Source organism: Oryzias melastigma, linkage group LG12 (genome assembly GCF_002922805.2).
Source record: "Oryzias melastigma strain HK-1 linkage group LG12, ASM292280v2, whole genome shotgun sequence".
NCBI lineage: Eukaryota > Metazoa > Chordata > Actinopteri > Beloniformes > Adrianichthyidae > Oryzias > Oryzias melastigma.
The window spans coordinates 14,375,838-14,390,720 of record NC_050523.1 but is presented as its reverse complement, the minus strand read 5'-3'; the positions used below and the strand labels follow the sequence as shown (position 1 = coordinate 14,390,720).

General features: G+C 40.4%; 1 protein-coding gene across 1 annotated transcript; it reads right to left on the bottom strand.

The window, feature by feature from the left end:
- Positions 1–213: 213 nt before the first annotated feature.
- Positions 214–14,463, bottom strand: fgf10a (fibroblast growth factor 10a). Its single transcript, XM_024299755.2, has 4 exons — positions 14,362–14,463; positions 13,695–14,250; positions 3,653–3,756; positions 214–1,025 (listed from the first exon to the last, which is right to left on the bottom strand). Exons 1-4 carry the CDS (start codon positions 14,461–14,463, stop codon positions 828–830), a joined length of 960 nt encoding a protein of 319 aa, XP_024155523.1. The 3' UTR covers positions 214–827.
- Between the last annotated feature and the right edge of the window lie 420 nt (positions 14,464–14,883).

Genomic DNA, 14,883 nt, shown 5'->3' with positions numbered 1-14,883 from the left:
ATCTTTTAGTCAAATTCAGTTTCCAAGTTTTTTCATTTAGTACATAAATGACTCCTGATCGTTTTTTTCCATAGATCTATAGTAGTTTAAACAAACATTTAGCAGGGTATTCTGATTTCCAACACACCCTTTACTATTGCATTAGTATGCGTCTCTAGGAGTGCATCCTCTCTTAACTATTCTACAAAAAATGCAAAGTCAGACAAGTTAAAGACAAATATAATCTTTACATTTATTCAGGCATAAAGGATTAGTATAGAAAAGAGAAGAATAGATGGCAGCAAAACAAAAAATAGCTTTACAATAGATCTTTTGTGTTTTTGGTTCAAATTTTTTTGTTAAATAGTACATAAAATAAATAAATCTGAAGAAGAAAAACATGATAATGTTAGATTTGTCTTGGTGCTTTCTTGACCAAACAGTTTGTTTCTTCTTTCTGCTTCCGTTCACGTTTTGTTTCATTTGAAACCTGTGTTTTTGTCCCTTCTTCACAAATGTATTGTCCTTTCAGTTGAGAAATCTCAGTTATAGACTGCACATATCTAGAAATGTGAATAATAACAACGTCTTTTGGCACATGAGTCATTTCCTTTCCTATCTTTACTGTGCCAGTGTATTTTATAACTTAAAGGAGAAAATAATATACACATTGTATATAGATACATCTTTCTTTAAAAACTGAAATGTCCTTATCCAATAGCAACAGAATGTCTATAGATTTCTTTTTCTTTCCTCCTCAGTGCATCATCCAGACCAGCGTCAGATCTGTCTCTTGTCGGCATCACCGTGTCCACCTGCACGGTGAAATGCTTCCATTGTGTCCAAAGTTATGGCTCCACCAATGTGGGCAGGAAGTGAGTGACTTTCTTTGTCTTCCGTGTTTTTGTTGCATTGATCGGCTTTCCTTTGGCATTGATTGCCACAAACATGAACTTCTTCTTGTTCCTCCATTCAGCCGAGGCGTAGGTGTTGTACTTGTTTTCCTCGATGCGCTCTATTAGATGACAGTCCGGACCGTATTTCTTCTGCGGAACACAGGCAAGTAAATATTTAGACAGGAGAAAGTGACTCATGAAAGCAAAAAGTCAACCGTAGTTAATCAAAGATTACGCTTCTGTATTTATGACAGTTTAAGATCAAACTTCAACAAAATTACTGGGGGTTTCTGGCTTTGATTTGACCAGATAAGAGAGGCACAAAGTAGTTGTCAGAACCTGAAGATCTAGGTCAGTGACTTAAACAAAATTACACTGAAGCTGTGTGTGAAGACCGGGATTTATGCTTTCAGACATTTAACTTTGTTTGAAAATATATTAGCCCAAACTAAACTGGAGTGTGGATAAAGCAAGCAAAACCTCTACCATCTGTAAAAGAAGGCCTTGATTCATTTGCAAGTGAATACTGGTATGGTTTAGCTACAGAGTGAATACTGATGGCTTGTAGACCAAAAACCAGAGAAAAACGAGGAGTTCGGCTCTTGTCAGAGCTCAGTAAAAACCTAGTATGATAAAAATAATGTTTTTTTGTCTTTGAACGTATTCTTCTGGGATTTTTCTAATGATGGAGAACATTTATGGAGAAAATGAAGCTTAAAATTATATTTCTAAGTATCAAATTGTTCTGAATCAGGAGCAGACAAAAAAAGTTTGTAAAAGAGCTTATTTGTGACATAGAAAATATGCTGGGTGGGCCAAAAGCTTCCTGTTTCAAGATCTCAGCAACAGGGAGAAGGAGGGGAGGGGCAAATTTCTGATGAACTACAGCTGATCTGCAGAAATTATGTCCAAGAAAATGATTTATTTTGGCTAAAAATGTCAGAATTATAATTAAAAGACGATAACTGGAGTGTGACTTTAAAGATAAAATACCAGCTTAAACACAGAACATCTCCAGCTAAATGCAGAATTATGAAAAAGTAAACATTTTCACACACCTAAAACCAGAGAAAAATGAAACAAAATAAACTGAACCAGAATTGGTTCTATAACACCAAAAGTTAGAAGAAGCAAAAATCCTGATGGAGTTAAAATCAGGTTTCGTGCGGCTTCAAATTGAACCCAGATGTTCTCGACTTGCAAAACCACTTTAATTTTGTTTTAGATAAACTACTGCATCACCTCTAAAAACAGCAAAAGTGGCACAAATGGTCAGCCTTTATCATCATTATCAGTTCTTTTGTTAACTTGACACCAAAGTAGATATAGTCGGTTCTCCGAGTGTTTTAGTTTTCTTTTTTTTGAGGTGCTTTTCCTCTCTTTTCCAATTAAACGTAGCAATTTCTTAGGGCTGATTCCCTGACATTATCTAGCTATTCAGCCAACTAACTAGAACCTTTTATTTACCATGTCATGAATTTACGTTCTGTTTATGCTGGTTGTTTGAGGTACGAGGCATTGAAGATCAGAGGATGTTTGGCTATAATTTGGCAGGGCTTTCAAGCTGATGGTAAAATCATCATCATTGTGATAAAAGTGATAAAAACGAAAACCTCTCTGAAGTCAAACATTTACTATCAGCTTTCGAGGTATCGATAAACTCACTTGTGAAAGATTTTTGTGAACTAATATGTGCTAAAGTCAACCTTTCAAGATCTAAACTTAAAGGTTAGCAGTGAAAATAGCCAAAGTGTTACTATAAAGTTCAGGCTTTCTGCTAGTAAACAATGAGGGGGTGACACAAAGTTTGCGGCTTGTGTTGGAGCACTGACTCTCTCATGAAGAGAAATGATCTAAGAGAGCCGCATTACTGGAAGCTGCCGTTGTGCTCAAGGCTAGCGTCACTTAAGTCGGCGAGTTAACTGGATGCAGTTGGCGCTCGTGAGTACAAATGTTTTCAGGCGCGCACACACACACGGGCCTGTGCACAGCATCTTCCTCTGAGTGTGGCTGCAGCTGTTGAAATTGGTTCCAGAAGTAAAACTGAATGTTCTCAAAGCAAAATGAGAATATGTACCAGATGCTGATCAGTTTTTTTGTAAATGTGTGTGTTGAATTCTAATTATTGTGATGGAAAAATAACAACTTGGTTCTTTTTTTTGCAGCAAAGAGACTAAACAATGTTTGTAAAGTAGAAGATTTTGATAGAATCTTCACTGATACAAACAGAACAAGCCAGAGGCAATCGTAGTCCTTTGTCTGGCAATGCAATTAAACAAAGATTTCAATTGATTACCATTGAAGAAAGAAGTCACTGTTTGAACCCATCAAGTGTAATTGAATGCCAGCTCTTCACTAGCCTGCACCACTTTGCTTCTGTTGCACCGTGAAGAAGACGTCATGGGAATTCAGTTTCAGGCTGTGCAACAAAATGCCCTTTTTTTTGGTCTGCGTGTGTCATTTCATCTGCGGTGTGGTTTCACAGAGCCACGCTGAAAATCAGGTCTTTGAAACAAGGGCCGCTATTCCCACAGGGGCCGACGCAGAATAGAGAAACTGAAGGATCGTGTTTCCTGCTCTGAATGGAGCGGAGAAGAGAGGCAGGTAGCAGGGCTCGCACTGACAACCTGTTCCTCTGAAAGTCTCATCTCCGGCCTTTCAAAGAATTTGGGCCACTTTGAACCCATGCAGTTAATGAGAAATGAGTCCTTTCAGCTTTCACAGAACAGCTAAATGATCCAAAATTAAAAAGTGGTACTAAAGCCGCTAATACTCACCGCTCCGTATAGAAGTCCATCCTTGCGGATTGCCAGGTAGCGGTTACTTTTGCGCCCTTTAATGGCCACCACTCCCACCTCCACGGACTTGATCTCCAACTCACCTGTTGCAGACACAGAAAAAAATACATTTCAATCATTATTCTTTAAAAAAACACATTATCAGAAGTCAAAATGACAGTTTTCTTCTTGTAAAGCACCTGTGCAGCAACGGAACTGTCACACTAAATAACTTGTGAGACGAAAACCTTAAGTCCCATAAATCCAGTTTCTTCCCTAAAATCAATAACCAGTCTGACTCCCCGGTTTTTGTTGACTCTTTAACAGTCAGATCGGGTTCTTGCCCCCTGCTCCGTTCTGGTTAGATCATTGGCCACACGCCCCGGAGACTGAGGTGTAAGCCAGGAAAAAATACTTCAGTCCTTCATGTTTGCTTCTCTGACCAGGAGAGCCAAGCCGGGCCGGCCGGCTGATCTGATGGGAACACGGACAGGATGGAGAGAAGTGTTTTTGCTGCCAGGCTGGCAGGAGGTCAGGGCGTTCGTATCAACTTCCAGACCTCAACCAGTTGCAGTTTTAAACTTCTTTTTTTTTCTTACAAAGTACTTGTGTACACAGGTACACACGCCATAAAAATGTCTGCAGCCTGAAGGGAATCCTTGGAGCTGGAATAGATACAACAACGATAGCAACCGTTTTCCAGAAGAAATTGATGCAAATGTTTAAAAATGTTACATTTTTTTCTGCCTAATCGAGTAGATTGGCAGCAGGAAACGTTGCAGCAATGTTTTTAACAGATGCTTATCCCTCCTGTCACATGATCGGAGTGTTTTATGATGCCTTGACAGACCAGAAGCATTTTTACATCCTCAAATGCAGACACCAGGTTTAGCATTTCACCATAACTCATTTTCAGCGCCTGTTCTTCCAATATAATTATGTTTTTCTACTGAATCTGTATATATTTACATATTTAGCTTGAAACTAATTTGATTTTTTTTAAGCATATGAAGTCATTGATAATATTTAATCTGATGCTTTCTAGTGACACAACTCCTGTCCATGGTTGTTTATTCTTTAAAAGAATGCTATCTATTTTTTTCATGTTTAAACCTTTATCTGTGCCTCGTCTTCCCTCATTTGGTAAAGAAAGGATTGGGAAACTCCTAAGCTCTCAGGTTTTTCCACATCTCCATCCTGTTCCGCAATGTTAAGTGCATTAGTCACCTAACAAAACATGGATCCATCAGGTTGAAAATGTTCCGTCTCTCAGCTGTGTTACATACAAAGTAGGATGTGTGTGTGTGCAGTAGAGGATGCTCCACCAGTTCCGACTCTTTACCCTCATCCTGTTTGATGTGATCTGTCAAAAAACTCTTTTGTGGCCTCCTTACCAGCTACCAGGAGCAGCTTGTCTGCCTCTGAGATAAAAAGCATAGTTGCAACAAAAGGCTCCCAATGCAATGTAGTAGATAAAAGAAGAAACATGTGACACACAGGACATACTGTTCTTAGTTAAATGCATCAATAGAAATGCACACTTTTTTTTTAATTTCCTCTTGGATTATTTTTTATATATATATGGTTTCTTCCCTATTTTTTTTCACCTATCCAAAAAGATTAATGGAAACAAGTGAACAGTAGCTGTGCCCACTGGGTCAACAAAGCTTTTTATGATTTACAGCACTGGTTGATTATTTTTAAGTGGGTTCTTCCATAGTTGTACTTAGTGCACAGTTTGTCAAAATCTTGTTCTCTCTAGACGTGATTCCCAACAGGAAATATGACTCCTTCAAACGTCCAGAGAGAACAGAAATGTGTGTCCAGACAAATGTTGTCTTACAACAGAATTCAGACAACGTGAATCCAACAAACAATGGTTTCAAAAAATAAAACTTAACAGAAAATCATTTTATTAGCATTTTTATTTTTTGCTTATAGTTTGTTTTAAGTCAAAATCGATTAAAACATTTGATAAGGAATTGTCTAACCAAAACCTGCACAGAAAAACGCTTAATAATTGTTAAAAGTTTAATTTAACACTTTTTTTTAGATTGTTCAAAAGCACGTCTTAAAGTTACTTGTTTAATATTTTATGATTATTATCATTATCATCGTAACAAGGGCTGGTATCACCAATAATTTCCAGAATCGATTTGATTTGATTCAGCAGAGCCTGGATCGACCCAATTCAATTTGATTCAATTCAATTTTAAGTTTACACGGTTTGCACTTTTAGACACATTTGTTTAGAAGTGCATTAATAATCTATGCATGTTTTGAAGATATTCATATTAATCTGATACAGTTCCAAAGCTGACATTGTTACATGGATTCTCAAGTGGAGAAGCTCCAACAATTGTTCTGCCTCTCCTGGAGGGTGTTTCAGTTTGGCCACTAGGTGGCGATCGTACTATAGCATTACATCTTATTCCAGAAAAAGAAGAAAGTATGAGCAAAAAACAGTGTTTTAGACCACAAATGATTACTTAAAAATATTTCCTTTAAAGAGTTTGGAAAATTCATGCCTATGATTAAATAAAGATGTCAACCAGCGTTAGCATTAGCCGTCCTATAGGAAATCCAATTATACGTTAACATCAAGCTAGCATTATTACCCTGATTTATTTAAAATATAAATCAATATTCTGTTTAAAACCTCATTTATAGCTCAAATTACCCACTGAGCTGCAGATTCAGTGACAGGTTCATTCTCACTTCATAAATAGATCACTGCCTCACACAGACCTACCGTTGACCCCACTATGGAAACCCCGTCAGTAAGTCTCCAGTTGAACCCAAAAGGTTGTGAAAACGTTTCTACTGTTTATTGAAGGACGGTTTGTGAACTTGACACAATGACCAGCTGTCAGCAGGTCTGCCGCCTGGAGAGCTCTAACTCATCATAAACCTCCATTTTTAAGGGCTTTTCGGATAGGTGGGATGTGCAACAAAATAACTTCAAATTAAAAGATGGCAATGCTTGCATTTACTGAGCATTAACAACTAGATTTCCTTAAAGAAGAGCAGCCCTGCTAGCTGCCGTAAGCGTGGCCACCCACATCTTTAACGGGGTCAGACAAATGCGTTGAAGTTTTCCAGCTCTTTCTGGTGTCTCCGCAAGACAAAACATCCTTTGGCTATGCACATCGTTTGGTGAGAGCTGATGAGGACTTTAGAAACCATTGTATATTTTGCATTCAGAGGAACATGGAGGGGCTGGTTTAGACTGCTGTGGTCGACAACAGTGTCATCTTGTGCTTAGTGGCCACATCAAAGGCCCCATCCAAAATCTAAAATCTTTTTTTGGTCTTTCTTATGTAAAAATTACAGTTGTAGTTGTTTTCAGTGTTTTATTATATGAATTTCCAAAACAAAAGCATGCAAAATTTATCTTTTAATCAAACAAAAACCAAACCCGGATTAACAGAAAATCCAACAAACCCAGATCACCGGAGTGAAAACTATCAACTTAAATCCCCAGAGTTTGGAAAGTGTGAAGTTTCATCTGCGCAACTCATCCTTCCAGCTGGAGTAATCCGAGATGACTAAAAAAAAAAAAAAAAAAAAAAAGAGCAGAGCAGATTATGTCACACGTATTTAAGAGCATCTGAGAGAAAACCAGGACAAATTCACTGTGAAGCTAATGGGGATTTGATTGAATAGCAAAACACATCCAAGTAAAATTGTGATTACTCTAACATAGTTGACTTTGTAATGTGATAAAGTGGCAAAGCTTCCAGTTTCTCTCCAAACATCACACAGATGTTTCTGACACAGCAGGAGTTATGTGTTCAGCAGAGGGACTTTGACGCATGTCTGCATTTCACGCATTTTTCACCCAACTGCTGCGGATTGACTTGTTGGTAGTCTGATTTCAGCTTTTGTCAGTGTGGGTTTTTTTATTCTGTGCGCCACACACACAAACACACTTTCAGTAATTAGCAGGAATTCCTGCCTGCTCCGCTTAAACAGGCAGACTGTCCAGATGCCGCTCTGAACTCGGCTCTCCGCTCTACTTTGATGACTCCATTAAAAACCTCACTTTCATGCCTGAGTGTTTGTGTGTGTGTAGTGGACGCCGGACCAAAAGGTGTGTTTTTGGTTTGGGGGGGGGGCTTTTGGTGAGGCAGCAGTCCTGGATGTTATCGGTCACACATGCTGTTCTCCAACACCCACTGCTTTACTGGCCTTTTCACAGGTTCTAAGCTCACACCAAAGCAGCACTTTAGCACACTTTGAAGGCTTTTCTAATGCACAAATGTTAATGGGCAAAGTCTGAATAAAATCCACATTAGAGACTCATCCTTCTTAGCTTTCAGAAAGCTGGACACACACTTGGAGTTTGTCCGTTTCAAACAGGATAGAACTATTGGATACCGCAGAGGGTTCAATCTGATTAGCTCTTCTTATAAACTGACCTTTAAAATAGATTTAGGTTTTGTTTGTCAGATGCAATCACTTTTGAAGCCAAGTTTTGCTTTTGCTGTCAACTTTTGCAGGACAAAGCAATGCAAGAATGCCAAACCACAGAAACGAGGGTGTTGCTGATGAAGCAAATCTTCGTATCGCTGTTTATTCCAGAGTGAACGCCAATTTCTTTTGCAGTAAACAGAAATAAAAGCTATGTGCAAGCTGGCTACAGATCCATTCAGTCTTTGCAAAATACATCTGCTTTACTGTGTTTCTAAGTTTGAATGAAAAAACGTTGAGAATAACAGAGAGTGTCTGTTTTGAGCTGTTTTCTCTAGGTAGAAGGTCTCAAGAAAGTTGATTTTAAGGTGACTGTTTGAGCTTGTAGTATCTTTGCAAATCTGTCTCCCATTTCTGACATGTCGATCGACTGTGAATTTAAAAAAAACAATGTTAGAGAGCGTAAACAGCTGCACAAAAATGAGACCAATCCTTCACCTTCAAAAGTAAAAAAAAATCCTTCAATTTTTTGGAGTTTAGGGTTGATATGTTTGGAAGTTTTAAAGAATTGCTGTAAAAATTATCTTATGACGCAAATTCTAGAATAGTTTTGAGCTGACTCACCCAAAATAAACATATTTTTTTTCCATAAATAAAACCCTTAAATGTAACTATATCTTTAGATAGTTGAGTTGCCTGTTTTCATTTGCGTTTCTAGCATAAAATATTGATTTAATGCACAATTTAGATCACATGACAGCAAGAATTTCCCTAGAAATCAGCATTCGTGAAGCTTTCTTCACTGTACTTGCTTGTATGTCGGAAATCAGAGCTTCACTGAAGAAGTACCCAATTTATAGAGGACTGTCTTTTTTTTGTGATAATTTTAACATCAAAATAGTCTGTATAGATAACCAGCAACATAAAATGTAGCTTTGTTGATATGGTTTAATGGTTCCATAACAGTTTAGAAATGCTGCAAAGGCCAAATGAGGGAACACGTTTGGATCCAGGAAGCCTCCTCACTCCTAAACAGAACCACAAATATTTATTTATCAATATTTAGCAATTGTAAGTGGTTTCCTCTAAACTTAGGAAAAGAGATCACAACCTTGCAGCCCTCTCAGATCTCCAAATTAATCTTAACCCTTTAACTGCCCGATCAAGCAAATGGTTGATTTTGAACCACATTTTTTAAAAACACTGAGTTTGTTTAACACTCTTTCAAGGAATTAAGTAATGAAACATGTTTTTTATTATTTATTTTTCTTGATTGGGTTGTTCGTTTGACTTTTTTTATTGTATTTTCTGGCATTTTAATGTTCTTAACATAAATATTTTAAATCTCTGATATGCGCAACTGACCTTTGAGGAGGAAATTGGAAAAACTTTATGTATTAAACCACCCTAAGGAAATATAAATCACAAATATGCACACTCACAATGCTAGTAGGGACTTTTCTTCAACACTTTGATTGTCTTGCTTCTTAACACTGACAATAAATGCCTTTTATTCAAACATGTCAGCCCATGAAGCTTCTCTTCCATTCACATCTGGCCTCATCTTTCCAAATATGAAGATGGTTCGCTTTTATTGGGATAACGCTCGTGTCAGCACTTCTAACGCTCATGCTCCGAAAATGACCCTGCACGGGTAGTAACGGGGGTTAAAGGTCACTCACTCATCTTGACCTCTGGACGGTCACACTCACTCCTGAGTGTGGGATGGAATGAGACCCCTAAACAGTGCAGATGAAGGAGGGCAGTTAAAATAAATGGTCGTGGCTTTAAACAGCTATGTGGCGCTTTCTGTAGGTGAGGTCACCACATTAAGCCACTCAAACTTCATCAGCAAAGGCCTCATGATGAGACTAATGAAAGCCGGGTTTGGTTTTTATCATCACTTCAGCACTTTGACAGCATGTAGGCAAAAGTAAGCATCCACTACAGTCAGAATGGGTGTGGTTCTATAGTTTTTAGTTCATTTATGCCCAATTTAAGGTTCTGCTCTTTTGTTTTAGGTAAGTTTTTTGCCATTTTGATGTCTTAAAGTTAGGCAAATTTTAAGATTTGCTTTGATTTTCTTCCACATTTGCTTTCAACCAATTTCTCTTACAGGTAAAAATCGTCAGTCCATGTTTATAGTATGATTAAGCATGCTCATTGATGTTAAACCTAGCTCTGGTTGCCATAAGAGCCCTCACCTCAGAGTTTCCCGAGCAAGATGTTGCAGTGGCGTTTGCACATCGCTTTTATTTACGGCTGCAGCAGAAGAGTCCATTAAGATGTCAGAGTAATTTTAAATGAAAAGCAACACTGACACTAACTCCTGGCGCATCCAGTACCACCTCATAACTCTCTTTTATGGGCCACACTGTTACCTTTTCCCATGAGAACCCTAAACTGAGCAAAGACATCGAGACTAAGCCCGCAAAAAAAAGAAGACGTCCAAACACAGAAAGAGGAGAAGACTGGGACTAATTTCAGGGAGATGTTTTTAAAAAAAATCTTGAAGGGTCAGCACTTGTTGCAGTTTTGTTTCCCATCAATCTTGCCGGAGCACAAAAGATTTACGACGCTCAGGAAGAAGATGAAGGCATGTTTATGGTTATGAGAACGTCAACTTGAGAAACCGCAGCGCGTTCAGCAGTTCGGATTAACTAACTGGCAGGGAAACATCTGACAGAGCTTCATGCTGCATTTGCTTTCTACAAATAATAATGTGGTCAAACAAATACAAATACAAAAATGTTCAAATTTCCCAAAACAGATGGAAAAATGAGGAACTTTATTTTGTCGAAATGTTTGTCTGAAGTTTGTTGATCTTCGAGTGTTTATTTTCACAGCATAATAAACTTCATAGAATCAGCTACACCAATAAGCAAATGATTGATCAGAATTGTAAAAGTTCAAAGGTTTTTTTGGGGTTTGCCACAACAGCATTGCAAAGTGGAGCGACTGCCTACATCTGTCTGAAAACTGCTTTGAAACATCCATCCCTGTTGTTTCCTGATTAGTGGGAGTCATGTTTGCAGCCCGGTTGGCCACAGCGACGGTCACATCTGTTATCAAGTCGCTCCAGTCGAGCAGCAACTGAGCAGAGGTCTGCGGTCACACTCCAAACACAACTTCCTTTGCTCCTTAGATTCATTTGTTTGTCAGTAAACACAATTTTGGCAGCTTGTGGACAACATAAAGGGGAACAAGGACACTGCTGCTGCTTTTGGTCAGCGGCCGGATCGTCTGTTGATCATGCATCATCCCTGTAGGATTCCCAGGCACTGACAGAGGCGAGGCGGACAGGTGGCCCATCGGCTCACACTCACACTGCCAGCCCTCTAATGAGCAAAACTTCACACTTCATGTCCTGAAGTCTGAGTGATATGCTCAACTCGGCCCTGACAAGATGATTATGCAGAGCCCGGAACTGGAGCTAAAAACATCTTCATCACCTCTGACACTGTTTAATGACGCTCATTTGCAATCCGACTCCCGGAACATCTAAGACTCCTGTGACGGCCGCAGTTTTCCTGCCTCTTTGCTTTAATGACCTTCTATTCAAAACAAGTTGCCTCTTTTTTGTATAAAATAAGGTTTTGTCTGAGGATACTGAGTGGAGCGCAGATGAAGCGAGCGATTCAACCACAAGTGCGTACAGCTTTCAAGCAGCCGACTTGTGTGCGACGGCTCTTAAAGACTGAAGAACTGTTATGATCTGAAGTGTAAAAACAAACCGAATCTGCACAGAGGACTCGGAAAAAAAAAAACCACATCCATGTTGAAAGATAAGCGAGCATAATTAGGTTATGTTGTGTTTGCTTTCGTTTAAAAGGTGCAATTTGTTCAGGGCACATGCAAATGAAAGCGTGATGGTGCAGATGAATGCGGCTTGTGTGCACGCTGGTGTTTGCGGACATGCAGATCCGACGACCTGCACACACTGATCTTTCTTTTCCATCACTGTCAGGTTTTTCACCCGCCATCTCTTTAACTTCTGGTGGGATGACTTTTTTTTCTATAAGGTTTCCTGACAGGATCATCTTTTATTCTGTAAAGTTCCTACCTGTTTTCTCCACCAGGTGAGGAAACTGGTGGATTGTCCTTTTTAATGCAGTGATCTGATGCCAGTGACACGTTGCAGCTCTGTGTGTGAAAGTGTGCGTACATGTGTGTGTCAGATAGCACTGCAGGCGAGGGGAGGGAGGAAGAGATGCTAATTGAAATTCCTTCAGCCATGTCTGGCAGAGTCTTGGTGTCTGAGTGGCACACACACACACATTTTAAACTGGTCCTGGCCCTAATAAAAGTGGGCTTTGCCATATGGAGGCCATGTGCAAGAGTGGCCTCTTTGTGTGTGTGTTTGTGTGTGTGCCCAGCGGGAGAGGCTTGTACAGCCCCACAGACACATGCATGCAAACCTCTGACACATGTATGGAGGTGTGCGAGGGATAAAGACCCCCTAAAGGGGTTACAATCCCACAAATACACACTTGACATTCAGCAGCGGGTGGAAAAGCATGTGGCAAATTTGAGAAACATCAAAACTTCAGTCAGCGATATGAACTATTTGATGTCTCCCATCTGAATCGGAGAGTCCAAAAATATTTTGGGGCAGGTAAATGTGGGAGCAATGTTCTGTTCCCCCTCAGCCGATGCTGTCAGTGCTCCCTGAGGCCTCGCAGCTCCTCTGTGGCTCTGACAGGCCAGAGAACTGGGGCAGCCTTGGAAAACTTCCAGATGTGTTTAACTTGGAGATAAAAGTTGTTGGTGACAGAAAGGTAACAGCTGATCTTCTGTTCTGGATCAGCCATAACTGATTCTGATGAACCCTTAGATTCCTTTGAGTGCTGGATGACACCTCCATCACACAAGTTGGCGGTATTTACCTCTTAATTTTATAGATAGAACGTTTTTAAGGTTAATCGTTTTTTAATAGGTTTAAAAAAGTTTCTTAATGCTAAGCAGCAGATGACTGAGTCAACGTGAAAGACTCCACAAATAGGAACTGACAAAGGAGCATGTGTGCTCAGTGACCCTCTTCCACATAAATTCAGGGTAAAATCATATTTTACATCTTGTAAAAAGCTTGCATGAAAAGAATTGGTTATTTTTTAACATCTGAAGGAAGTGGGGCCTCATGGTTAACATATGCCCACCACCATTACATCTGCAGCACAACAGCAGTGAGTGGGCTTGTCATTCTCCCAGTGGTTTGGTCAGAGCTGTTTTAGATATTTCCTCAAAGAGGAAGAACTTTCTCTGGGCAATTTACAATTCGTTCCAGTGGATCCTCTTCTTTTTTTTTATTTGTTTGGCTTGATTATTTTTCTTCTCTTGTCTACTGCTCCTCTATTGTGAAGCCTTTGTAGTCAGACAAATATGCTTTGCTTCAACACATGGAAAGAAGGCTGGAAGCATGCAGTTATGTTATTTGTTCTGTTGCCCAGTCACCTGTCTTAACGTACATGGTTGGCGGGCGAGAATACTCGGAAAAAAAAAATACGCTTGAGCGGATTCTCTGAGTTTAGCTTTTGATGTTTGTAAAAAATTTGAGTTGGCTGAGATAGTAGACTTAAAGACAGCAAGACCCCTGATTCTTTCTCATTTGGATGTATGCAGAGATACTTACAGTACTGATCGTCCTCATTCTCGGTGCCGTTGATGGCTCCATTCTCGCCGATTCGCAGGAAGAAGTACTTGAAGGAGACCAGCTTCCTCTTGCGCACATCCCCCTGTAGATGCTTGTAGCTGCTCCGCACGTGACGCCCAACGATGGCTGTGGACGACGATGACACGTTGATCGCCCAGGGCAACCGCGCCGAGGATGCAGGAGGTGGAGGTGTTGAAGAAGGTGGCGAATGTGAGATGAAGAAGTGAGAAAAGCTCGGCCTTTGTGCATTATGGTTCTGTTCGGAGTTCATTGATAAACTGGCCAGCAGTGGCGAGGAGGAGGTGGGGGGTCCGAGCAGGAGGAGCAGGAGGATGAATGAGAGGGAGAGGAGGTGGGAAGGAGGTCTGCAGCAGAGGCAGGAGGAGAACCAGGCGACCGGTGCACCTTGTGTCACTGTCCATCTACACATGGTAGTGGAGCTGGGTGAGCTGTGGAGGTGATCCAGGGCTGGTGCATGCTGAGTTGGCTGCAGGGAGAGGAAAAGAGAGTGGGAGAAACTCCCCCGACTGACCGGCTAAGCCTCCTCCTTTCTGGGAACCCACAACCTCCCTGGGACTGTAGGTGTTGAAACCTGTGGAACGTGGCTAAAGCAGGATGGAGCAGCGGAGTGATCAGCTCTGCGGACCGGGATGTCGCTGGTGGAAGGAGCCTGCGGTGCTGCAGCCGACTCTGCTGTTGTCCCCCTCACTGGCTGTTCCTCAAAAGCACCACAGGAATGTGTCAACATCCATAACTCAGATCACTTCGGAACGAGAACTACTGACGTTTCGGCTCTCCTCCAGATGGTTTGCTCTGTGCTTCCTTGTGCAAACACTCCAAATCCCAACACACTTTTATGTGTGATTCTCTATTCTACTACACTTCTGTTCAGCCATCCATAGAAGAAGACAACATTAAGACATGAGGTTGAGGAAAAGATGGCTAAGTGCTTGGTACGAGTAGGAACAGCAAGTAAAAAAAAAAAAGTGTCAAATCAGACGTAAAAAACGCATCAATGCAGCTTCTATCAAACTCTAAGAAATCCAGGCACAGAAGAAGTTACAGAATCCGGATTTTCTTCTTTCCTTTTTCTTCTTTTGCGTTGTCCAGCCCGGTTTGAAGTGTGTAACTGAGACCCCTGGCTCTCGTCGTTACCTCTCTGTCTCTC

Excerpts from the sequence above, each read along its gene's own strand:
- fgf10a (XM_024299755.2), bottom strand. The coding sequence starts at position 14,463 with ATGTTGACACATTCCTGTGGTGCTTTTGAGGAACAGCCAGTGAGGGGG. Across the intron at positions 14,251-14,361 it reads CTTCCACCAGCGACATCCCG|CCGGTCAGTCGGGGGAGTTT; the intron begins GTCCGCAGAGCT and ends GAGGAGGCTTAG. Across the intron at positions 1,026-3,652 it reads ATGGACTTCTATACGGAGCG|AAGAAATACGGTCCGGACTG; the intron begins GTGAGTATTAGC and ends TGTGTTCCGCAG.